Source organism: Salvelinus fontinalis, chromosome 17, assembly GCF_029448725.1.
Source record: "Salvelinus fontinalis isolate EN_2023a chromosome 17, ASM2944872v1, whole genome shotgun sequence".
Taxonomy (NCBI): domain Eukaryota; kingdom Metazoa; phylum Chordata; class Actinopteri; order Salmoniformes; family Salmonidae; genus Salvelinus; species Salvelinus fontinalis.
In genome coordinates this window covers 37,685,341-37,710,933 of record NC_074681.1, presented here as the reverse complement: position 1 = coordinate 37,710,933, position 25,593 = coordinate 37,685,341, and the positions used below count along the sequence as shown (strand labels likewise).

The 25,593-nt window shown below is 43.6% G+C and overlaps 1 protein-coding gene across 2 annotated transcripts; it reads left to right on the top strand.

The window, feature by feature from the left end:
- The first annotated feature begins 3,653 nt into the window (after nt 1–3,653).
- LOC129814292 (segment polarity protein dishevelled homolog DVL-3-like) lies at nt 3,654–25,406 on the top strand. 2 transcript variants are annotated; one of them, XM_055867320.1, is made up of 15 exons: nt 3,654–4,236; nt 16,814–16,883; nt 17,936–18,072; nt 18,301–18,413; nt 18,720–18,852; nt 18,986–19,076; nt 19,747–19,816; nt 20,012–20,151; nt 20,549–20,625; nt 20,834–20,901; nt 21,031–21,180; nt 21,478–21,609; nt 21,831–21,998; nt 22,139–22,360; nt 24,050–25,406. In XM_055867320.1, the coding sequence occupies exons 1-15, from the start codon at nt 4,076–4,078 to the stop codon at nt 24,427–24,429; spliced, it is 2,112 nt and encodes a 703-aa protein (XP_055723295.1). In that variant the 5' UTR covers nt 3,654–4,075; the 3' UTR covers nt 24,430–25,406. The 2 variants fall into 2 exon arrangements, with proteins under 2 accessions (XP_055723295.1, XP_055723296.1); XM_055867321.1 differs by having other exon boundaries at nt 3,655–4,236; nt 17,936–18,057.
- The last annotated feature ends 187 nt before the right edge of the window (nt 25,407–25,593 follow it).

The following is a 25,593-nucleotide window of genomic DNA, read 5'->3' as shown; positions in this document are numbered from 1 at the left end:
CAATTGGCATAGTGTCGTCCGGGTTAGGGAGGGTTTGGCCGGTAGGGATATCCTTGTCTCAGTATGTAAAAAAATTAATAAAAATGTATGCACTCTACTGTAAGTCGCTCTGGATAAGAGCGTCTGCTAAATGACTAAAATGTAAATGTAAACAGCCACTTTACAATAGTGCATCTAAATCTTTTAAGGGGAGGGGTCAAATCTACTCTTGGCAAATCCATGGTTCCAGTGGTGTAAAGTAAAAATACTTGAAAGTACTACTTAAGTAGTGTTTTTTGGGTATCTGTAATTTACTATTTATATTTTTGAACTTTTACTTCACTACATTCCTAAAGAAAATGCGAGCTCACAGAACAGGGCTCCGGGCAGCCGAGCGGAAATGGAGGAAAACTCGCCTCCCTGCGGACCTGGCATCCTTTCACTCCCTCCTCTCTACATTCTCCTCTTCTGTCTCTGCTTCTAAAGCCAATTTCTACCACTCTAAATTCCAAGCATCTGCCTCTAACCCTAGGAAGCTCTTTGCCACCTTCTCCTCCCTCCTGAATCCTCCTCCCCCTCCTCCCCCCTCCTCCCTCTCTGCTGATGACTTCGTCAACCATTTTGAAAAGAAGGTCGACGACATCCGATCCTCGTTTGCTAAGTCAAATGACACCGCTGGTTCTGCTCACACTGCCCTACCCTGTGCTTTGACCTCTTTCTCCCCTCTCTCTCCAGATGAAATCTCGCGTCTTGTGACGGCCGGCCGCCCAACAACCTGCCCGCTTGACCCTATCCCCTCCTCTCTTCTCCAGACCATTTCCGGAGACCTTCTCCCTTACCTCACCTCGCTCATCAACTCATCCTTGACCGCTGGCTACGTCCCTTCCGTCTTCAAGAGAGCGAGAGTTGCACCCCTTCTGAAAAAACCTACACTCGATCCCTCCGATGTCAACAACTACAGACCAGTATCCCTTCTTTCTTTTCTCTCCAAAACTCTTGAACGTGCTGTCCTTGGCCAGCTCTCCTGCTATCTCTCTCAGAATGACCTTCTTGATCCAAATCAGTCAGGTTTCAAGACTAGTCATTCAACTGAGACTGCTCTTCTCTGTGTCACGGAGGCGCTCCGCACTGCTAAAGCTAACTCTCTCTCCTCTGCTCTCATCCTTCTAGACCTATCGGCTGCCTTTGATACTGTGAACCATCAGATCCTCCTCTCCACCCTCTCCGAGCTGGGCATCTCCGGCGCGGCCCACGCTTGGATTGCGTCCTACCTGACAGGTCGCTCCTACCAGGTGGCGTGGCGAGAATCTGTCTCCGCACCACGTGCTCTCACCACTGGTGTCCCCCAGGGCTCTGTTCTAGGCCCTCTCCTATTCTCGCTGAACACCAAGTCACTTGGCTCTGTCATATCCTCACATGGTCTCTCCTATCATTGCTATGCAGACGACACACAATTAATCTTCTCCTTTCCCCCCTCTGATAACCAGGTGGTGAATCGCATCTCTGCATGTCTGGCAGACATTTCAGTGTGGATGACGGATCACCACCTCAAGCTGAACCTCGGCAAGACGGAGCTGCTCTTCCTCCCGGGGAAGGACTGCCCGTTCCATGATCTCGCCATCACGGTTGACAACTCCATTGTGTCCTCCTCCCAGAGTGCTAAGAACCTTGGCGTGATCCTGGACAACACCCTGTCGTTCTCAACTAACATCAAGGCGGTGACCCGTTCCTGTAGGTTCATGCTCTACAACATTCGCAGAGTACGACCCTCCCTCACGCAGGAAGCGGCGCAGGTCCTAATCCAGGCACTTGTCATCTCCCGTCTGGATTACTGCAACTCGCTGTTGGCTGGGCTCCCTGCCTGTGCCATTAAACCCCTACAACTCATCCAGAACGCCGCAGCCCGTCTGGTGTTCAACTTTCCCAAGTTCTCTCACGTCACCCCGCTCCTCCGCTCTCTCCACTGGCTTCCAGTTGAAGCTCGCATCCGCTACAAGACCATGGTGCTTGCCTACGGAGCTGTGAGGGGAACTGCACCTCCGTACCTTCAGGCTCTGATCAGGCCCTACACCCAAACAAGGGCACTGCGCGTTCATCCACCTCTGGCCTGCTCGCCTCCCTACCTCTGAGGAAGTACAGTTCCCGCTCAGACCAGTCAAAACTGTTCGCTGCTCTGGCACCCCAATGGTGGAACAAACTCCCTCACGACGCCAGGTCAGCGGAGTCAATCACCACCTTCCGGAGACACCTGAAACCCCACCTCTTTAAGGAATACCTAGGATAGGATAAAGTAATCCTTCTAACCCCCCCCCCCCTTAAAAGAGTTAGATGCACTATTGTAAAGTGGTTGTTCCACTGGATATCATAAGGTGAATGCACCAATTTGTAAGTCGCTCTGGATAAGAGCGTCTGCTAAATGACTTAAATGTAAATGTAAATGTAAAATCATGTACTTTTTACTCCATACATTTTCCCTTACACTTAAAAGTACTCGTTGAATTTTGAGTGCTTAGCAGGACAGGAAAATTGCCTAATTCACACATTTATCAAGAGAACATCCCTGGTTATCTCTATCTGGCAGACTCACTAAACAGATACTTTGCTCGTAAATTATGTCTGATTGTTGGAACATGCCCCTGGCTATCCGTACATTTTTTTAAAAATACAAGAAAATTATGCCATCTGGTTGGCTTTATATAAGGAATTTGAAATCATTTATACTTTTACTTTTGATATCTAAGTATATTTTAGCAATTACATTTAGTTTTGATACTTAAGTATATTTAAAACTAAAAACTTTTAGACTTTAACTCAAGTAGTATTTTACTGGGTGACTTTCACTTTTACTTGAGTCATTTTCTATTAAGGTATCTTTACTTTTACTCAAGTATGACAATTGGGTACTTTTTCCACCAATTTATAGTTGATTTGTGTACTATGGTAGCTAGTACAATGAAACAAATGTTTTTTTTGTTCACTACCATGGCAGGAAAATGCCATGTTAGTACAATGAAAAAACTACCACGATACTATCATGCATTTTTGGTCACTACAATGGCAGGAAAATACCATGGTATTTTCCTGCCATGGTAGTTGACCCCAAAAACATGGTATTTTTAAAATTTTACTACCATGGTACATTTTTGTAAGGGTGACGCTACCCTACAGAGTGCTGCTGAGGCTACTGTAGACATTCAAAACAGTGTGTTTTAATCAATTATTTGGTGACATGTGAATATATTTAGCATAGTTTTATCACTATTTTTATTTTTATGAAATTCACAGAGGATGGTCCTCCCCTTCCTCCTCTTGAGAAGCCTCCACGGGAATATCAACATAATGTGAAAACGGTGCATTTCTACATTTTGTATAAAAATATAACTATGAGATTAACAATGGGGAGCAAGAAATCCCTTCCTTTGGGCTAGAAACTCCTTGCATGTTTTGAAAATCCCTGTTTTTTTGTTTTTTTAAAAACTTTTAATTCTACCCTGTGCTGTCAGAGAAACATATTAGGACCTTATATTTTTAACCACAGATCATAAAAACGCGCTGTTTTCACATTTGTAGACTGGTTTAGTGCTGGAGATTATGAATAGAAGGTTCAAAAGTGGCGCAATTTCCCTTTAAACCAAGTCGATTATTTTTTCTTCCCTCCTCTCCGATAGAGGGAGAACTTTTGGGTTTGGGTTGGTGTTTGTTTTTGTAGACTGCATTCTGAACTCGGGAGGAAGGATTCTTCGTGTGTATTCAACAAAATAACTGCTAGCTAGCTCGAAAAACGACTGCGTAAATTCACATTTAGCCAAGATTTGAAAGTAGTTACACGCATTTGGCTCTTTTTCAAATTGGTAAAATAATATCAGGGTACATAGCTAATCAGTCGTCGTCTGGCTGGACCTTTGTGGAGCAAGGTGCTTCTGAATAGCTAGCTAGCTAACGTTAGCAAATAGGATTCAAAAGAACAACTGGAAGCTAGCTTGCTGGCTAGCCAGAAAGCCGGGGGAATCAGCACCACGGGGAGCCGGGGCCCGAGAGGGAGCCATCCAGGCCCGCGGCTTGATGTACCCTGCCTGCCTCGCACCAGCAGCCCACAATGGGGGAGACCAAAGTCATATATCACCTCGACGACCAGGAAACACCCTACCTGGTCAAATTGGCAGTGCCCGCTGACAGGGTCACACTTGCGGACTTCAAAAATGTTCTGAAGAAACCCAACTACAAGTTCTTCTTCAAATCTATGGATGACGATTTTGGGTGAGCATTATTAGCAAGCAGCGTATTATGGTAGTTAACTACTGTATGTAGCTAGCTATTCTTTCAGTCTAAACCACAGATGAAATAATCAATCTTTTTCAAAACTGTTACTATAGCCAACTAACCAACGTCTCAATGTTCATCATCATACATGATGATCATGGCTTGAGTTTTATTCCTTTGTTTAGCATTATTCGTCTCTCTGTTCTATTTCTTTTTTGCTTGTGACTAACGTAAGTTAGCTACAAAAGCCAAAGTTAGGTCTGACAGAATTAACGTTTATACATAATCGTGTAACCGACAATTATGGGTAATAGCCATGACAAAAATAATGTAAACGTTTTAATACATTTATTTTAGTAGGGGGTGGATTTAACGTAATTTTCAAGTAAATATAATTTACTCAATAGCAGTTACTTATTTTACTGTACATAGTTTTAGGAGTAGAACTGCAGGCAAGGAGAAACTAACGTTAAAGTAATTTCCAAAAGTTCCCAGCGGTCAAAACCATTCATTTTCGAGCTGTCGTTAAAGCTGTGTTGTATTTTTAAAAGATGCATTACAACAAGCTCAACACATTTTGTAATAAAAATTATACATTTGACAATAACCGTGTCCATTTGCATGACAATTAATGATACCCCAAATTCCATAATCGTTACAGCCATACACGGTCAAAATTCCCAATAATCGTGAAACCAGTATGGGACAAAGGAGATGATGAATGATGATGATCTCCTCTCTGCCCAGAAAACTACAATTCAAGCTACCATTCACCAGCTCTGCAAGCATTATGTCAAAATACATTCTTTACTTAACAAATACGCCAGCAACTATCATCACTTACTGCCGTTAAGGTCTGTATGTACTTCAAGAAAAGTATAAATAAACATTTACAAGCAACCGGAACATTGAATTGTTTTTCTGCAAGAAGAGGTGTATATTTTGAATCTACTGGTGTGTGCAACTTAAACACAAGCACATAGTTCTTACATAGTTGGTTAGTAATAAAACATCACAATGAGTATGTTTACATGCACAGCAATAATTCAATATTAAATTTATTATGGCAGTAGGCAGATTATGCAATAGTCATGGGGACCGGGGGGACCAGGGTTCAATTCCCACGGGGGGACCAGGATGAATATGTATGAACTTTGCAATTTGTAAGTCGCTCTGGATAAGAGCGTCTGCTAAATGACTTAAATGTAAATGTAATATCTTACTCTGCTTATTTTAAAACCCATTGCAGTCTTAGGCCTGTCTAAGGGAAGGGTGGTTCTTCTAAGCTATATGGAATTGTTTTAAGGTCATACCAAGGATCATTTAGCTATTTGATTTTGAATTTTAAGACCCCTTGAAGTATAATAAAGAAAATATATATTTATTTGATAACCTTTATTTGGCCTTACTGCGATTAGCACATACAAACGCATTGAATAACAGATTTGCTACATGGAACAGATAGTCCCCCCCCCCCCCCAAAAAAAAAAAATCGAAAGGAAGTTTGTTCTGAAGTGTCTGTCCTATATCTTAGAGATAAAAGAAAGATCAGGAAACATTATTATTATTATTTTACATGTATTTAACCCCTTATTTTTGGCACTAAACAGTCTCCATATATCATTTTTTTCAACTAATACCAGGGGACCTTCAGATGAGTCTTGTGAGGCCCATGGGTATCCTAGAACAAAACTCCACAGAGGGTGTGTTCCATTAGTGTGTAGCCAAAACTTTTCGGACGCTACAGACAGAAGTTGGCAGATCGGCTGTACCGACTTCAAACGAGTCCCAAGACGCGTGTGGGGGTCGTAGAGCAAAACGGAAAACACCATGGTGTTCGTGAGAGTCACATTTTTCAATAGAGGGGTAGGCCAAACCATTTGGACGCTACAGATTTTGTTGGAAGACTGATTTTCGGGATGTCTCATGGTCTGACCAACACTGCTTTAATTCTGTGACCTTTCACCACAGATGCGGAAGTGTGACATCGGCGGATGTGGTGAATTGAGACACTTCCAATGCAAAAAACTATCTCTAACTTAAACGGACAGATTTTATTATTATGCTAATTATATTTGCACTGGGAGGCGGACATCAACTCTATGGGGCTAATCGGCGTAAGTTCAAAATCTAAGTAAGCATACGTTGATTAAAACACCTGGTTTTCTGAACAATCTTTCAAATTATGAAGACATGTAAATGCCTTAATCGGCGTTCCAGCTGTGTATTTGACTTGTGCATGTGCTAGCACCAGCCGAGCGAGCCTCCCTCTTTAGCGCGAGTGAAGTAAGTTCGAAACAACTGAATCTGTGTGTCTTAGAAGTAGTTTTCACATGCAAGCTATATGTCTGAACTCTGAATCAAATATGCTTCCCAAAAATAACATGGTTGCTGTAATAAAACATTTATTATGATTGGCGATTTTTCTTCATTTATCAGAGTGCCATCCGGTAGCCTGATTTCAGATCTGTCCGTGTAAACAGGATTATTATGGAAATCGTTCTTCTTGCAAAGCATGTACATATTTTAATCAAACTATTATATTAATCTAACTATCCACAATATTAATGTAACCGTACTCTACGGTGCAGAGCGTTACATTTTAAATGTGAATGATTCTCATTGCTATACGGTTCTAGAAAAATACATCTAAATTAACCCTATAAAGGTGTGTATCAATTTCATGTTTTTTGATAATTATTTCTCACTGACATGAAAGATAAGGTCCATATGCTTCCAAAACCTTACCACAAGCGATGCGTGTTAATGTTCAGACCGAGCGTCGGGGCTCTTAACAGAACTCCCTGTAATAAAGACTCCATCGTCCTATGACTCTTATGTGTAATGGAACTGAGTCATGATCAAGGGGTAGTCAGAACTAGCTCCACAACTTTTCAGATTATTCCACATTTAGCTTTATCAGAGTTATACAGCAAGTAACTGCATGCTTTTCATGATCAGTACACATAAATTGATCATGTAATTTCATATAATTGAGTGTAACGTTAGCCCATTCATTTGGAATGTAGCTAGTTAGCTAAACAAACAATGTGTCATTTAGCTTGCTTCATCAGAGATTAGGCTTTTTGGAAAGAGCTTGACATTGTCAGGTAAAGTTGTCAGTCGGACTTCTGCCATCGCCACTACAGTGCCTTTTATAAAAGTATTCATCCCCCTTTGAATTTTTCCTATTTTGTTGCATTACAACCTGTAACTTTAAATTGATTTTTATTTGGATTTCATGTAATAGACATACACAAAATAGTCCAAATTGGTGAAGTGAAATGAAAAAAAATAACTGAAAAAAAAAAAAAAACGGAAAAGTGGTACGTGCATATGTATTCACCCCCTTTGCTATGAAGCCCCTAAATAAGATCTGGTGCAACCAATTACTTTCAGAAGTCACATAATTAGATTGCACACAGGTGGACTTCATTTAAGTTTCACATGATCTCAGTATATATACACCTGTTCTGAAAGGCCCCAGAGTCTGCAACACCACCAAGCAAGGGGAACCATGAAGACCAAGGAGCTTTCCAAAGAGGTCAGGGACAAAGTTGTGGATAAGTACAGATCAGGGTTGGGTTATAAAATATCAGAAACTTTGAACATCCCACGGAGCACCATTTAAATACGTTATTAAAAAATGGAAAGAATATGGCACCCCAACAAACCTGCCAAGAGAGGGCCGCCCACCAAAATTCACGGACCAGGCAAGGAGGGCATTAATCAGAGAGGCAATAAAGAGACCAAAGATAACCCTGATGGAGCTGCAAAGCTCCACAGTGGAGATTGGAGTATCTGTCCATAGGATCACTTTAAGACATACACTCCACACTGGGCTTTACGGAAGAGTGGTCAGAAAAAAGCCATTGCTTAAAGAAAAAAATAAGCAAACACGTTTGGTGTTCACCAAAGGGCATGTGAGAGACTAAAATTTAGCTTTTTGGCCATCAAGGAAAATGCTAAGTCTGGTGCAAACCCAACACCTCTCATCACCCCGAGAACACCATTCCATGAAGCATGGTGGTGGCAGCATCAGGCTGTGGGGATGTTTTTCATTGGCAGGGACTGGGAAACTGGTCAGAATTGAAGGAATGATGGATGGCGCTAAATACAGGGAAATTCTTGAGGGACACCTGTTTCAGTCTTCCAGAGATTTGAGACTGGGACAGAGATTCACCTTCCAGCAGGACAATGACCCTAAGCATACTGCTAAAGCAACACTCGAGTGGTTTAAGGGGAAACATTTAAATATCTTGGAATGGCCTAGTCAAAGCCCAGACCTCAATCCAATTGAGAATCTGTGGTATGACTTAAAGATTACTGTACACCAGCGGAACCCATCCAACTTGAAGGAGCTGGAGCAGTTTCGCCTTGAAGAATGGGCAAAAATTCCAGTGGCTAGATGTGCCAAGCTTATAGAGACACCCCGAGAGACCTGCAGCTGTAATTGCTGCAAAATGTGGCTCTACAAAGTATTGACTTTGGGGGAGTGAATAGTTATGCATGCTCAAGTTTTCTGTTTGTTTTGTCTTATTTCTTGTTTCACAGTAAAACAAATATTTTTCATCTTCAAAGTAATAGGCATGTTGTGTAAATCAAATTATACAAACCCCCCAAAAATCCATTTTAATTCTAGGATGTAAGGCAACAAAATATGAAAAATGCCAAGCCACTGTATATACTGAGTGTATAAAAAAATATGGAACACTCTGCTAATAGACTTGGGTGGTATACCCTATACCGGGGTATTTAGAAATAGCCACGGGATGTTTTTTTTCAATACCGTTGAAACAATTTCTATGAAGTTTTTAAATTAATATTTGTTGATACTTTTGAAGTAAATGCCTGCAGTCAACTTGTGTAATATGTTAGGAGATAAAAGCAGATTGCGTTGTTCATTTCACCTGTCACATTAATTACATAATAAAGATTACCTTAGTTCTCCAGAACAGTTGAGCCAGTCAAATGTTTGTTTGTAAAGAGCACAACGTGAGAAAGCGGGAGCTGTGTATTGACAAGGGTCGCGTTTTATATGGAAAGTTACATTTGTTTTGCTTCAATACAAATCAGCGTTTTTAATCCTTTTAATTGAGACATTGATTTTGTATGTGTGTCATTCAGAGAGCGGGTGAATGGGCAAGACAAAAGATTGAAGTGCCTTTTTGAATGGGGTATGGTAGTAGGTGCCAGGAGCACCGGTTTGTCTAAAGAACTGCAACGCTGCTGGGTTTTTCATGCTCAACGGTTTCCTGTGTGTATCAAGAATGGTCCGTCGCCCAAAGGATATCCAGCCAACTTGACACAGCTGTGGGAAGCATTGGCGTCAACATGTGCCAGTATCCATGTGGAACTCTTTCGACCCTTTGTATAGTCCATGCCCTGACGAATTGAGGCTGAGGGCAGAAAGGGGGGAGTGGCCAATGGCTCTGTCTCCGACTGAAATTTCAGAGGCCGACCTCTTGGCCGCAGAGGCAAAATGTTGCTGTTATAACTCCCTAGAGGCGATTTGACGCACCGGTCCGTCAATCTAAGTAACATAATAAAAAATACCTATCAAAATCCAGCAGTTTAAGCTAGAGGTACGTATCTGTTTTTTGCATTGGATCTGTCTCAATCCACCATTAAGTATTTTCCCCTTTCTGTTTTTTTTTTTCTTCTTCTGTTTTTGCATATTTTTGATACTGAATGTTCTCAGATCTTCAACCAAAACCTAATATTATATAAAGGTAACATGAGTTTACTAATAACAAAAAAAGTACTAATTTTATTTATTTAATTAACAAAGTTATGCAACACCCAATTCCCCTTTGTGTAAAAGTAATTGCCCCGTTACACTCAATAACTGGTTGTGCCACCTTAAGCTGTAATGACTGCAACCAAATGCTGTTGTTGATCGGTCTCTCACATCGCTGTGGGGTGATTTTGGCTCACTCTTGCATGCAGAACTGTTTTAACTCGGCGACCTTTGTGGGTTTTCAAGCATGAACTGCTAATTTCAAGTCCTGCCACAACATCTCAATTGGGATTAGATCTGGACTTTGACAAGGCCATTCCAAAACGTCAAGTCCATTGCTTTTTAACCATTTTCATGTAGACTTGATTGTGTGTTTTGGATCATTGTCTTGCTGCATGACCCAGCTGCGTTTCAGCTCAAGGATCGATGGCCTGATATTCTCCTGTATAATTCTCTGATGGAGAGCAGAATTATTGGTTCCTTCTGTTAAGGCAAGTTGTCAACAAAGCATCCCCAAACCATCACACTACCACCAGCATGCTTGACCGTTGGTATAAGGTTTTTATTGTGGAATGCAGTGTTTGGTTTGATGGGTGATTAGTTGTTCGATGGGGTTGAGGTCAGGGCTCTGTGCAGGCCAGTCAAGTTCTTCCACACCAATCTCAACAAACCAGTTCTGTATGGACCTCGCTTTGTGCACAGGGGCATTGTCATGCTGAAACAGGAAAGGGCTTTCCCCAAACTATTGCCACAAAGTTGGAAGGACAGAATCGTCTGGAAAGTCATTGTATGCTGTAGCGTGGAGATTTCCCTTCACTTGAACTAAGGGGCCTAACCCGAACCATGAAAAAACAGCCCCAGACCATTATTCCTCCTCCACCAAACTTTACAGTTGGAACTATGCATTCAGTCAGGTATCATTCTCCTGGCATCTGCCAAATACAGTTTAGTCCGTCGTACTGCCAGATGGTGAAACGTGATTCATCATTCCAGAGAACGAGTTTCCACTGCTCCAGAGTCCAATGATGGCGAGCTTTACGCCACTCCAGCCGAAGCTTGGCATTGTGCATGGTGATCTTAGGCTTGTATACGGCTGCTTGGCCATGGAAACCCATTTCAGGAAGATCCCGACGAACAGTTTTTGTGCTGACGTGGCTTCCAGGCAGTTTGACATATTTTATATGATTTTTTTTATATTTTTTTTTTTTGAGTGGTTGCAACGATTTAGAAGCAGCGTGAATATAGGGGAAACACTTTAGAAACTTTTGTGAAAGTTAGAAAAGTGTATTTTCAACCACAACTCCTGCAGCCTTGTTAGCATGCTCAAGCGTACCTGCTCGAGTTGAGGACTCACTGGACGGTGTATTATATTCGATTATGCTGTGGCTTTTTAAAATATATTTTTTAAAATGTGTAGACCGACAAGCTGTCGAACGTGACACATGCAGTATGCAGCTGGTGGGAGTTATAATGAAACAGTAGTAACTTTTCAGTTTCTTGCTTCTTCATAGCTGTCCAATACGTTAAACTGGCATATGGTACGTCAATTCACATGGTATCGACATTTTGACCAAGTTTAAACTTGTGTTTGACACATGCATTAAGGGAGAAAAGACCACAATAATGGTCTCCTCTTTCTTTCTGTTGTTGTCAAAAAGGAATGCAGACTGGTTGGACCCAATGGTCGGTCACTTACTCTGGAATGCCATGTTTTTCACTGGCTGGTTTACAAGCCAGCCCTTACGCATGTCTGAAATGGGAAAGGAACCTCTAGTCTCAAAATGAGTCCATCTCCCATTCCATCACAAAAAATGTCTTCGCTTAGATTTTTGAGTGTACTATCACTTTAACATCAGGAATGTGCTTTGGATAAAGTGTTTGGGTGTTTTAAAATATGGAAGGCTATATATCAGTGCCATCTCAGAAATGGGTTACCTCAGTGTTGACCACTTTAGTTAAGTGAAACACTTCAATGGTCTGTTTTGGAGAATGGCTGAAACATTTAGTGATATTTTTGTTTGTTTTGGTGTTCGGCAAGGTTTTTTGGGGTTTGCGCACATTTTTTTTTTTTATCGAGGCAAGCCCGATGTCGGTCTAAGTCGTAGCTCCGGTGATTGGTCAACAGTAGGGATTATTCAATGAAGGGTTTGTTGTCATTCAACGAGAGACAAATCGCATATGCAACATTTTTTCCACTTGAGAAATACTGCTCCACACATCTTAGTTAGATGTAAAATAGCCTGACTAAGATTTCTTGAGTCATCTTCGATTAATTCTGACTCTTTTGAGGAAGTGTTTCAAAATTGACAAATAGTACTACAGTATTGCTATTTTTCTGTTTTTTCAGGCGAAGCTCTTTTAAGGGAGTATGCGAGGACACTCCTTGTTTTGCCTGTCCGAGTATGGTTAGGCGCCAGCCTAACTGAAGCTTGCTGACGCCTTTATGCCTAGCTGTCTAGCAAGACAGTGGAGAAATACAAAGTATTTTGCCAGATTAAGCTCCTGGTAGAATTCCAACTCCTCTGGGGGTCAGTATTGAGGGGTTCATATACAGTACCAGTGAAAAGTTTAGACACCTACTCATTCCAGGGTTTTTCTTTTATTTGTACTATTATCTATATTTTAGAATAATAGTGAAGACATCAAAACTATGAAATGACACATGGAATCATGGAGTAACAAAAAGTGTTAAATCAAAATATATTTTTGATTCTTCAAAGTAGCCACCCTTTCCCTTGATGATAGCTTTGCATACTCTTGGCATTCTCTCAACCAGCTTCATGAGGAAGGCTTTTCCAACAGTCTTGAAGGAGTTCCCACATATGCTGAGCACTTGTGGGTTGCTTTTCCTTCACTCTGCGGTCCAACTCATCCCAAACCATCTCAATTGGGTTGAGCTTGGGTGATTGTGGAGGCCAGGTGATCTGATGCAGCACTCATCACTCTCCATCTTGTTCAAATATCCCTGACACAGCCTGGAGGTGTGTTTTGGGTCATTGTCTTGTTGAAAAACAAATCATAGTCCCACTAAGCACAAACCAGATGGGATGGCGTATCGCTGCAGAATGCTGTGGTAGCCATGCTGGTTAAGTGTGCCTTGAATTCTAAATAAATCACATACAATGTCACCAGCAAAGCACCATCACACCTCCTCCTCCATGCTTCACGGTGGGAACCACACCTGCAGATATCATCCGTTCACCTACTCGGTGTCTCACAAAGACACTGCGGTTGGAACCAAATTTGGACTCATCAGACCAAAGGACAGATTTCTACCGGTCTAATGTCCATTGCTTGTGTTTCTTGGCCCAAGCAAGTGTCTTCTTATTGGTGTCCTTTAAGTATTGGTTTCTCTTTAGCAATTAGACCGTGAAGGTCTGATTCACGCAGTCTCCTCTGAACAGTTGATGTTGAGATGTGTCTGTTACTTGAACTCTGAAGCATTTATTTGGCCTTTCAATCTGAGGTGGAGTTAACTCTAATGAACTTATCCTCTGCAGCAGAGGTAACTCTGGGTCTTCTTTTCCAGTGTCGGTTCTCATGAGAGCCAGTTTCATCATAGCGCTTGATGGTTTTTGCGGCTGCACTTGAATAAACGTTCAAAGTTCTTGAAATGTTCCATATTGACTGACCTTCATGTCTTATGATGGACTGTCATTTCTCTTTGCTTATTTGAGCTGTTCTTTCCATAATATGGACTTGGTCTTTTACCAAACACGGCAATCTTCTATAACCCCCCACCTAGTCACAACATTGGCTCAAACGCATTAACCTTTCTGGCGCAGGCTTTCCGCTAGGGACCCACCTCGACAACATCCGGTGAAATTGCAGAGCTCCAAATTCAAAATACAGAAATAGTCATAATAAACATTCATAAAAATACAAGTGTTATACATTGGCTTAAAGATTAACTTCTTGTTAATCCAGCCGGGTTGTCAGATTTCAAAAAAGCTTTACGGCGAAAGCAATCTATGCGATTATCTGAGGACAGCGCCCCGCTTAAAAGCATACAAACATTTTGTAGAGTAGAGGAGTCACGAAAGTCAGAAATGGCGATTAAAATTAATCAATTGCCTTTGAAGATCTTCATCTGGTTGCAGTCACAAGAGTCCCAGCTACACAATAAATGTTTGTTTTGTTCGATAAAGTTCCTCTTTATATCCCAAAAACTCAGTTTTGTTCAGTAATCCACTGGCTCAAAGGTGATCAAAACATGCAGACGAATACATCCTAATAGTACCAGTAAAGTTTGTCGAAACATGTCAAACAATGTTTATAATTATTCCTCAGGTTGTCAATTGTCTAAATAATCGATAATATTTCAACCGGACAATGGCGTATTCAATAGAAAGGAAAAACAACGAAGGGCGCACACTCGGTCACGGGCGCAAACCAGTACTGCATGATTCTACAGTCCACTGACAGAAAAGTCTCATTCTTCTTAATTTTTTCAGAAAAAATGCTTGAAACAATGTCTAAAGACTGTTGACATCTAGTGGAAGCCATAGAAACTGCAATCTGGGTCTTAACCCATTAGATACTCTATAGGCATTCAATTGAAAATACCCACATCAAAAATCACACTTCCTGGATGGATTTTCCTCAGGTTTTCCCCTCCATATCAGTTCTGTTATACTCACAGACATTATTTTAACAGTTTTGGAAACGTATGTGTTTTTTTATCCAAATCTACCAATTATATGCATATCCTAGCTTCTGGGCCTGAGTAACAGGCAGTTTACTTTGGGCACGCTTCTCATCCAGATGTCGAAATACTGCCCCCAAGCCATAAGAAGTTTTAAGAAGGAAAGAAATTCCACAAATTAACTTTTAACAAGGCACACCTGTTAATTGAAATGCATTCCAGGTGACTACCTCATGAAGCTGGTTGAGAGAATGCGAAGAGTGTGCAAAGCTGTCATCAAGGCAAAGGGTAGCTACTTTGAAGAATCTCAAATATAACATATTTAGGTTTGTTTGAAACTTTTTTGGTTACTACATGATTCCATTGTGTGGTATTTCATAGTTTTGATGTCTTGACTATTACTCTACAATAGAGTAAGAATAAAGAAAAAGCCTTGAATGAGTAGGTGTGTCCAAACTTTTGACTGGTACTGTATTTGATTTCAAACCGGTCTGCAAATTGCATTGAAGAACTCTATTGACAGTGTGTTAGATTGGAATTTGAGAGGTTTGTTTGTTTTGTTGTGTTTAACCTCTACACACACACACACACACATATATACATATTGTTGTTTAATATCAAATCTTATACTGAACAAAAATGTATACGCAACAATTTCAAAGGTTTTACTGAGTTTCAGTTTCAATAATGTAATTGGTCAATTGAAATAAATAAATTAGGCCCTAATCTATGGATTTCACGTGACTGGGAATACAGATATGCATCTGTTGGTTGCAGATGCCTTTTTTATAAAGGTAGGGGCGTGGATCAGAACCAGAAAGCCAGTCAGTACCTGTGACCACCATTTTTCTCATGCTGCATGATATATCTCCTTAGCATCAAGTTGATCATGGTGTTGATTGTGGAATGTAGTCCCACTCCTCTTCAATGGCTGTGCGAACTTGCTTGATATTGGTGGAAACTAACACGCTGTTGTACACGTCGATCCATAGAATCCCAAATATGCCCAATGGGTGACATGTCTGGTAAGTATGAAGAACGGGGACATTTTCAGCTTCTGGGAATTGTGTACAGAACCTTGTGACATGGCGTCTTGCATTATCATGCTGAAACATGAGGTGATGGTGGTGGATGAATGGCAGGATCTCGTCACGGTATCTCTGTGCATTCATATTGCCATCAATAAAATGCAATTGTGCCTCGTAGTTTATGCCTGCCCTTAACACAACCCCACCACCACCATGGGGCACTCTGTTCACAACGTTGACATCAGCAAACCGCTCGCCTACACAACACCGTACGCTGTCTGCCATTTGCCCAGTGCAATTGAAACCGGGATTAATCCGTGAAGCACACTTCTCCAGAGTGTCGTTGGCCACCGAATGTTAGCATTTGCCCACTGAAGTCAGGTCAATTCTTCGGTTGTGCAAACTCACAGTATCATCTGTCTGGGTGGCTGATATCAGACAATCCCGCAGGTGAAGAAACTGGATGTGGAGGTCCTGGGTTGGCGTGGTTACATGTGGTCTGCGGTCGTGAGGCCGGTTGGACGTACTTCCAAATTCTCAAACAACTTTGGAGGCGGCTTATGGTAGAGAAATGGACATTCAATTCTCTGGCAACAGCTCTGGTCGATATTCCAGCGGTCTTCATGCCAATTGCACGCTCCATCAGAACTTGAGACATCTGTGGCGTTGCACGTTTTGGAGTTGCTTTTTATTGTCCCCAGCACAAGGATCATGCTGTTTAATCAGCTTCTTGATAGTCCATCCACCTGACAGGTGTGGCATATCTTGGCAAAGGAGAAATGCTGGGATGTAAACAATTTGTGCACAATTTGAGAGAAATAAGCTTTTTGTGCGAATGGAACATTTCTGGGATCTTTTATTTCAGCCTCATGAAACATTGGTCCAACACTTTCACGTTGCGTTTTATATTTTTGTTCAGTGTGGTAACTAGCTAGCACAGTAATGTAACCAATGAGAGTGCAGAAGCTGGAAGCGTTAGGCCAATATGTTTTTACCATCAGACTAATTATTAGAATGTCTTTGTGGTATTGGTCCAAAGCAGGGATTTTAGACTGTTTTCCTATTGTTGGGGCCGGGAGTGTTTCTACGTGTTTTTGCATTCCTTACCAGCATTTGTGTACACATGGTGTGTCAATGTTGCGTTCTCTCTTTCCCTTGCAGGGTAGTGAAAGAAGAGATATCTGATGACAATGCCAAACTACCTTGTTTTAATGGCCGTGTGGTATCTTGGGTAAGCACACACACACACACACTTCATCTTTGTCTTAAGTGTTTGTCAATGACAACCATCTGTTGGGGCTGCTATTGACCCCAAACAGCACTCCGTCCCTAGAGAGAAGCCCCGCCCATCTGTCTGATAATATCATTACTACATAATGATGTTAGGAATAACAGTGGCACACACAGAACATGCACGCACACACACACACACACACTGTTTCTCTCACGCATTCTGTATCTCGTCAATCTTTCTAACTCCCTTCCAAATACACTAGTTATTTATGTCTCTGTAAAACTCCTACATTTCTCATCTCACACACGGACCAATGATCCAATCTCTCCATGACTGAGCCATCTGGTTCTTTGCTCTGCCTCTCTTATCCTCGGTTTCTCCGTTTTGAGATCTGATTAAGAGGAACTGAAATCACAGGATCGTAGACATCACTCCAAAATAAAGGGCTTCACTGCGCCTAATGAGGAGATTGAATCACAAGTCATAGAGCGGCGAAATGAAGGAGGGGTTTGTTTAAGAAGGAAATGGTTTGTGTGTGTGGGGAGGGGGGGGGGCAACCTTGTTACCATAACTAGGGAAATCTCTGGGCCCTAGTTATTGGCTTTATTCCGTACAGTGCGTGGTCAGGAAAGGAATGACAGTCGTCTCTGTTCATGTTTCTGTACGTTTATCTCAGTTTTAATGTCACGTGCACAAGTGCAGTGAAATGCCTTTCTGGCAAGCTCTAAACCCAACAGTTCAGTAATCGACATCAATGTAGTACTGAAAATAACATGAGGTAGAACAAAAATCTGTCTGGATGTGTGCTAGGCAGAGACAGAGGCAAGGCCGATCTGATCAAGCTAAACATATTAAGTTCTAGTGAAATGTTTGGTATCCAGGGTGTCTCTGTCTGTCACCTAGGTTACAGACCTGGCTTGCTGTAAAATGTATTTGTGAAGAAAAAAAAAGCTGCATAGTGCATGTAAATCAAATTTGAATGATTCTTAGATTGAGGGTGTGTGATTCTTAGGGTCTCAAAGTTGGTCTGTCTACTTCTGTGTCCTCAGCTGGTGTCGGGGGACGGTGCTCACTCAGATAGTGGCTCTGTGGTCGAGAGTTTGTCCGAGTTGCCGCCACCCCCCCTGGAGAGGACTGGGGGCATCGGGGAGTCCAGACCCCCCTCTTATCAGTCAGTTCTCTCTAGGTTGTGTGTGTTTTGACTTTGTTTGCGTTTCTGTTTGGCTGTGTGGGATGTTGTGCGTGTGAGTAAGTGGGTTTGTCTCCAAGTGTCTTTATAGGCTTAGTCTTGATGAATAATCTTCATTGTGCTTCTAATATCTGCTGAATAACCATGACAACGGTGAGCACAAGAACGTTTTCTCAATGGGGAAATAATGACCTCTTTCCTCCCCCTCTCCATTTCTCACTGCAGCGGGAAGGCCACAGGTGAACGAGACTCGTTGGACAACGAGACGGAGACGGGCTCGATGGTGTCCCAGAGGAGAGCGAGGGAGCGGCCGCGCCGGAAACACACTCGCGAGCACGGTCAGAGAGCAGTCGGCGCCCTCCAGTTCCTCTCACTCAGAATTTCTCTCTCTTCCTCAGAATTTCTCAACTATACTGTCCAGTTCCCTGCCTGACACGGGATCTAGTTGTTGGATAGGTGTATGAGCCGTACAGCCATATTCCACCCAGACTAACAAGGGGCAATGTGGAGCTATTACCATCGCTTTATACCTATCCAAACTACATGAAGTGCCCAGAGGCTGATTAGGAACTGGGCATATAGCGCTGTGATTGTGAGCCCCTCCCCTGTGTAACTCTTGTCACCTCCTCTTTCACCAACTGCAGGTGGGAGGAATGGCTACTCGCGGGTGGGCCGAGGGGCGGAACTGGGCCAATACGACAGCTGCTCGTCCTTCATGAGCAGCGAGCTGGAGTCCACCAGCTGCTTCGACTCTGAGGATGACGACGCCACCAGCCGGTGAGAACTTCCTAGATAACCATTACGCAACGTTCCGCCAACCTCCCCTTTCTTGCCTCCTGTATATTTGACTTAATACCTTTGGTTCTCGCAGGTTATCCTTACTGTAACCCTATTGAACTTTGTCCCCCAGGTTCAGCAGTTCCACAGAACAGAGCTCCTCTCGCCTGATGAGGCGACACCGCCGGCGCCGCCGGAAACCCAAAACATCCAACATGGAAAGGGTGAGATGGGCAGACACACGCCAGGGTTTCCGTTAGCCAGTTATTGCTGGCTTTTGGCCAAATAAAATGAAAAGCCAATAAATATAATTGTTGCCTGCCAAATTGACGGGGAGTACAAAACAACTCTGGGCAGGCTATCAGTGCGTCACCCACCACTTTACAATGTGTGCGGGAGGCAGTATGCATTTTGAAAACATACTTCATATTTTGAGGCATGTCTTCCCTTGCTTGAAAATCCGACCATAGAAACGTGGAGGCAAATATTTTATAAAGACTTCATAGGCGGCACGTGAGTTCTTTAAGTTTAGGGAAGCTTGCAGTTTATCCTACGATTTCTACCGATCTGCATGCCAGTTCTGATTTTCATATGCGCGTTTTTGTGGAACAGTTTCATTTCAATAACTATTTTAATTTATTAAAGCATTGTCACGTGGTTAAAGGGATACTTTGGGATTTTGGCAATGAGGCCCTTTTATCTACTTCCCCAGAGTCAGGTGAACTCGTGGATACCATTTTTATGGCTCCGTGTCCAGTATGAAGTTAGCTTAATGACTGGAAGTCTATGGGTATCTATTTCTCAAATGGCCTGTAAATTAAGATCTCCCCGGTCACGTTGTCCGGTGACACACACACTTTCTTACTTCTCTCGCCCCCCTTTCCTTCTTTCTAGTCGTCATCATTCAGCAGCGTCACAGACTCCACCATGTCACTGAACATCATCACTGTCACTCTGAACATGGGTAAGTATTTCTCTGTGGCTGTCTTTCTCTCTCTCTCTATTCTGCTGCCTCTATTTCCTGATAACTTGCAATAAAGCTTTACATAGTCCTCCTGACCACTCATTCTTTTTCATTGTCTTGCTCGCTCTGCCTCTCACTCTCTCTTCCTTCCTCGTTCTCTCTCTCTCTGTATCTCTCTCTCTCCACCCTCTGTAGAGAAGTATAACTTCCTGGGCATCAGCATTGTGGGGCAGAGCAACGAGAGGGGTGACGGGGGCATCTACATCGGCTCCATCATGAAGGGAGGGGCGGTGGCCGCAGACGGCCGCATTGAGCCTGGAGACATGCTACTGCAGGTGCGTTGAAACCAGAGTGAATTAAGTGGCTCCCATTGGACATTACAGCAGGGTGATCAAACGGTTGAGATCAGGGTTGTGTTCACAAAGCACCAAATGGAAGAAAATCGACTGAAGCAAAGGAATCTACCTAAATATGTCCAATAAGAAAATGCTTGTTTTTGTTTTCAGTTTCAAAGCATTTTGCTATGATGAACCCTAATGAATACGACCCACTTTAGCCCGGCTAAACTCGACCCCACGATTTACGATGGCGTTGAGCGGGCAACTACTGTTTTTTTAATCAAAAACTACTGATTTCAGCACCCAGAACAGCCCACAATTACACAGAACAGCCCACAATTACCCAGAACAATGCCGTAGAGAGACTGAGAGACTGTCTCCGCCCTCCTAACAGGTGAACGACATCAACTTTGAGAACATGAACAACGACGACGCGGTTCGAGTGCTGAGGGACATCGTACACAAGCCAGGGTGAGTCACACCACAACAAACACACTCAAGTTGCCACAAGTCTTAGGACTTATTAAACCTGTATTTTTAGCTTTCACTATCTTTTGGTGTTGTATTCCATCTGTAAAAAGACAGGTGCAAGTTTTGCCACTTTGCCTAAGCTGTATAAACGTGGCGTTGTGAGCATTGCCAGCTCTGTGTTAACTGTGTGTGTAAACTCTGTTTACAGCCCCATCACTCTGACTGTGGCTAAGTGCTGGGACCCTAACCCTCGGAGCTGCTTTGCTCTGCCAAGAAGTGAGTATTCACCTGCCGTGCTTCCTCTCACAACACACCCACGAATGTAAGACTATTATTATTATTTTTTGTGTGTGTTTCGTGAAGTCTATGTACTATGTCGAACCCCTCGTTTTTCTCCCCCGACAGGTGAGCCAATCCGGCCCATTGACCCTGCTGCCTGGGTGTCCCACACTGCGGCGATGACGGGGGTGTACCCTGCTTATGGCATGAGCCCATCGATGAGCACGGTCACCTCCACCAGCTCCTCCATCGGCAGCTCCGTCCCCGAGACCGAACGTGAGTCCCACACCTGGGTCCTGTCAAAACTGACCCAATTAAACTGTATTTAAAACACTCTCAATCTTGCTTTATTGTGTCATGAAATCTACAGTTGAGGACAGGCTAGTATGCGAAGGAGAACATAATGTAATGTCTGTCACAAGTTCAGCTGATATTTGAAAGTCCCACAACTGCCATACACTGGAACACCTACGTCCTATCAAAACTGCCGCACTGTCCCGTTGTAAACCTGTAAACCACGATACCTACCTTCGCTAAGCCCAGTAACCCACCTCCCGATTTTGCTCCTCGCAGGCTTCGACGATTTCCACCTGTCCATCCACAGTGACATGTCAACTGTCGCCAAGGCCATGGCTTCCCCGGAGTCGGGCCTGGAGGTGCGAGACAGGATGTGGCTGAAGATCACCATCGCCAACGCCTTCATAGGTACGCTCACTCTCCTTTTCCTCTCGGTCTCTCTCTACCTCTCTCTCACCGTCCGTCTTCCTGTCCTCTGGTTTTTCACTTTCTCCTTTTTGTCTAGTTGTCTGTCTGTATGCCCCCATTTTATGTCCGGCTTTGTCTCTTCTACCTAGTTTGTGGGTTAATTGCCATGGAATGTGTATTTTGTGTCTAGACTCATATGTTTTGTGTTTCTGTATCCAAAGGCTCAGATGTGGTGGACTGGCTCTTTCATCACATGGAGGGATTCTCGGACCGACGGGAGGCAAGGAAGTACGCCAGTAACCTGCTCAAGGCCGGCTACATCCGCCACACCGTCAACAAGATCACCTTCTCTGAGCAATGCTACTACACCTTCGGAGACCTCTGTGGCAGTAAGCGTTTTCACTAGATCCTCATTGTATTTCATGGTTTGAAAACAACGCCTAGTCCCTAGCCCTTCTGTGTTTGCAGACAAAACGGCAACATTGATATTCATGATAACTCAATCTCTCTCTCTGTCTCTCTCTCTCAGACATGACCCACCTCTCTCTGCACGACCATGATGGCTCCAGCGGCGGGGCGTCGGACCAGGACACCCTGCCCCCTCTGCCCCACCCTGGGGCTGCCCCCTGGCCCATGTCCCTGCCCTACCAGTTTTCCATCGCCCACCCCTACAACCCCCAGCCCCAACACGACCTGCCCCAGGGCTTCCCGGGAGTAGGGGCGGGCAGTGCTGGCAGCCAACACAGCGAAGGTGAGGAGAGCTGGGACTCACCAGCCGTATTCAATCATACCCAGACACTAAGAGAGGGGGAACAAGTTTGAATTAACCAACACTAAGGCCACTTTTATCAATACTATCGTAACAATATTTTTTACCTTATTGGCCAGTAAATATCAATGAATCTGTTGGCCCAGGCATAAATCATATATCTCTCCCATGAGCCTACCTCAAAACGGGGTCACTGCTTCTTACATCACTGCACTAGCATGCCTGACAGAGCTCACAATGTAAAATGATGATATAGAAAAACTTGAAAAAATAAGATTAATGACAGGAGTATTGCAGTAACAGATCATGTAATTTTAATGTATGTCTTCACTCAACATATTCAGTCATGCACGCAGCAAAGCCAGAACATACACCCAGTCATTCATAAAACACTTGCAGTCATGTATGAAGGATAAATACTTGAGTATAATTAGTGTATTCGGCTATTTCAGCCACACCTGTTGCTGACGGGTGTATAAACTCGAGCACACAACCATGCAATCTCCATAGACAAACATTGGCAGTAGACGGTCCTTACTGAAAAGCTCTGTGACTTTCAATGTGGCACTGTCATAGCATGCCACCTTTCCAACAAGTCAGTTCTTCAAATTTCTGCCCTGCTAGAGCTGCCCCAGTCTACTGTAAGTGCTGTTATTGTGAAGGGAAAACGTCGAGGCATAACAACGGCTCAGCCGCGAAGTGGTAGGCCACACAAGCTCACAGAACGGGACTGCCGAGTGCTGAAGGGCGTAGCTCGTAAAAAATAATCTGTCCTCAGTTGCAACACTCACTACAGCATTCCAAACTGCCTCTGGAAGCCACGTCATCACAATAAATGTTCGTCAGGAGCTTTATGAATTGGGTTTCCATGGCCGAGCAGCCTCACACAAGCCTAAGATTACCATGCGCCATGCCAAGCTTCGGCTGGAGTGGTGTAAAGCTCGCCGCCATTGGACTCTGGAGCAGTGGAAACGCCTCTGGAGTGATGAATCACGGTTCACCATTTGGCAGTCCGACAGATGAATCTGGGTTTGGCGGATGCCAGGAAAACACTACCTGCCCCAATGCATAGTCCCAACTGTAAAGTTTGGTGGAGGAGGAATAATGGTCTGGGGCTGTTTTTTCATGGTTGGGGCTAGGCCTCTTAGTTCCCGTGAAGGGAAATCTTAATGATACAGCATACAATGACATTCTAGACGATTCTGTGCTTCCAACTTTGTGGCAACAGTTTGGGGAAAGGCTTTCCTGTTTTAGCATGACAATGCCCCTGTGCACAAGCGAGGTCCATACAGAAATGGTTTATTGAGATCGGTGTGGAAGAACTTGACTGGCTTGCACAGAGCCCTGACCTCGACCTCAACCCCATCGAACTCCTTTGGGAAGAATTGGAACGCCGACTGCAAGCTAGGCCTAATCGCCCAACAACATCACCTCACTAATGCTCTTGTGGCTGAATGAAAGCAGGTCTTGCAGCAATGTTCCACCGTCTAGTGGAAAGCCTTACCAGAAGACTAAAGGCTGTTATAGCAGCAAGGGGGGGGGGTGGGGCAACTCTATATTAATGCCCTTGATTTTGGAATGAGATGTTTGACGAGCAGCTGTCCACATACTTTTGGTTATGTAGTGTAGTTGGATTCTAACACTTTCTTTGCTTTGCTCCCCTGTCTCCAGGGAGCAGCGGCTCCAACTGCAGTAAGACCGAGGGCCGAGGCGGTGCCGGGGGCTCCAACAAGTCGGGTGGGAGTGGCAGCGAATCAGAGATCAGGAGCCATCGGGTCCCCAGCGAGCGCTCTGTGGCCCCTAGCGAGCGCAGCATCCGCAGTTCCTACAGCCATCGAAGCGCACACTCGTCCCACTCACTGGCCTACAGCCCTGGCTTGGTCTATGGCCCCCCAGGCCTGCCTCCTAACCCCCCCCACCTGGCCACAGCTGCTCCAGGAGCCCCACCAGGCCGACAGCTGGCCAACGCTCCCCCAGAGCTCACCGGCTCCCGCCAGTCCCTGCGCATGGCCGTAGGCAACCGCGGCGAGTTCTTTGTCGACGTCATGTGACGCAGGTTATGTCATAGGCGCACCACATAATGTTGGTTAGGGATTTTTTGTTTAGTGCTGAGGGGTACAGACAGGAGGAGGAAGTCTCTAGAAAATCACAGTTGGGGTCAATGTCATTTCCTTTTGATTTGCCAGAATTGAAATGGAATTGAGCCCAACCCTGCTGGAAATGTCCTCTTGCTCTTGTGCTCCTGAGGGTGTATCTGATTCGCTATACTTTCTTCAGTGAAGAACCCCCCCCACCCTCGCAGATGGAATCAAAGCGCCTTTTCTCAGTTTCCTCCCTGTGAGACGAGTTGTGCTTGGGTCGTGACAGGGAGGGAGGCCTGGGAAACAGCTGGGGATGACTTGGCGCTTTTCTACGTGGATGTTTTTCATTTGTTCTTTTTTCTAGCTCCACGTCCTGTCCTCCCCAACCGTAGTCCGCCAGAGACAAAGTAAAAAATAAAAAACTCCTCTCCATACATCCTTTCACCTAAAATTTTAAAATGAACACTAACCTTTGAACCTTACGTGTACTTTTGTTTGTTTGTATGACTATGAAAAAGAATGAAAAGTTAAATAATGTAGTGCAAAAGAATTGAGGCCCTTTCTGTTCTTCTGTTTTTATCATAGCTGGTCGCCGATACATGTAGTTTCTTTTTCAACACTTAACATGAGCTTCCAGCTTAGACTGATTTTAAAAGTACATTTTCGTCTTAAGTTTTCTTACCAACTCTTTCACACTACTCCAGTGTTTCCCAAACTCGGTCCTGGGGACCCCAAGGGGTGCACAATTAGCTTTTTGCCCTAGCAGTACACAGCTGATTCAATAATCAATTTATCATCAAGCTTTGATCATTTGAATCAGCAATGTAGTGCTATGGCAAAAAGAAACAGTGCACCACTTGGGGGGTCCCCAGGACTGAGTTTAGGAAACACTGCACTACTCTTGAGAAAATGTATTTTTATTTATAAATATAGTTTTATGACTTTAAGTTGGTTGTGTTGTGTTTTTGTGTGTGCGCGCGCCATAAACCTGGAGTTTTCCAGGTGGGCGTAGGGACATTATTTGCACAAGCAAGGAATTTCAGTCTGAGAAGGAATGTGAAGGCAATATAGCTTGCAGATGTGTGCGTAGGCTTGACCTGACCATGTCTATTATTTTTTTGTTTGTTCAAGCTT

Coding starts and splice junctions, on each gene's coding strand:
- LOC129814292 (XM_055867320.1), top strand. CDS start 4,076: ATGGGGGAGACCAAAGTCATATATCACCTCGACGACCAGGAAACACCC. Junction 4,237..16,813: donor TCTATGGATGACGATTTTGG/GTGAGCATTATT, acceptor TTTCCCTTGCAG/GGTAGTGAAAGAAGAGATAT. Junction 20,152..20,548: donor CTGGAGACATGCTACTGCAG/GTGCGTTGAAAC, acceptor CCCTCCTAACAG/GTGAACGACATCAACTTTGA.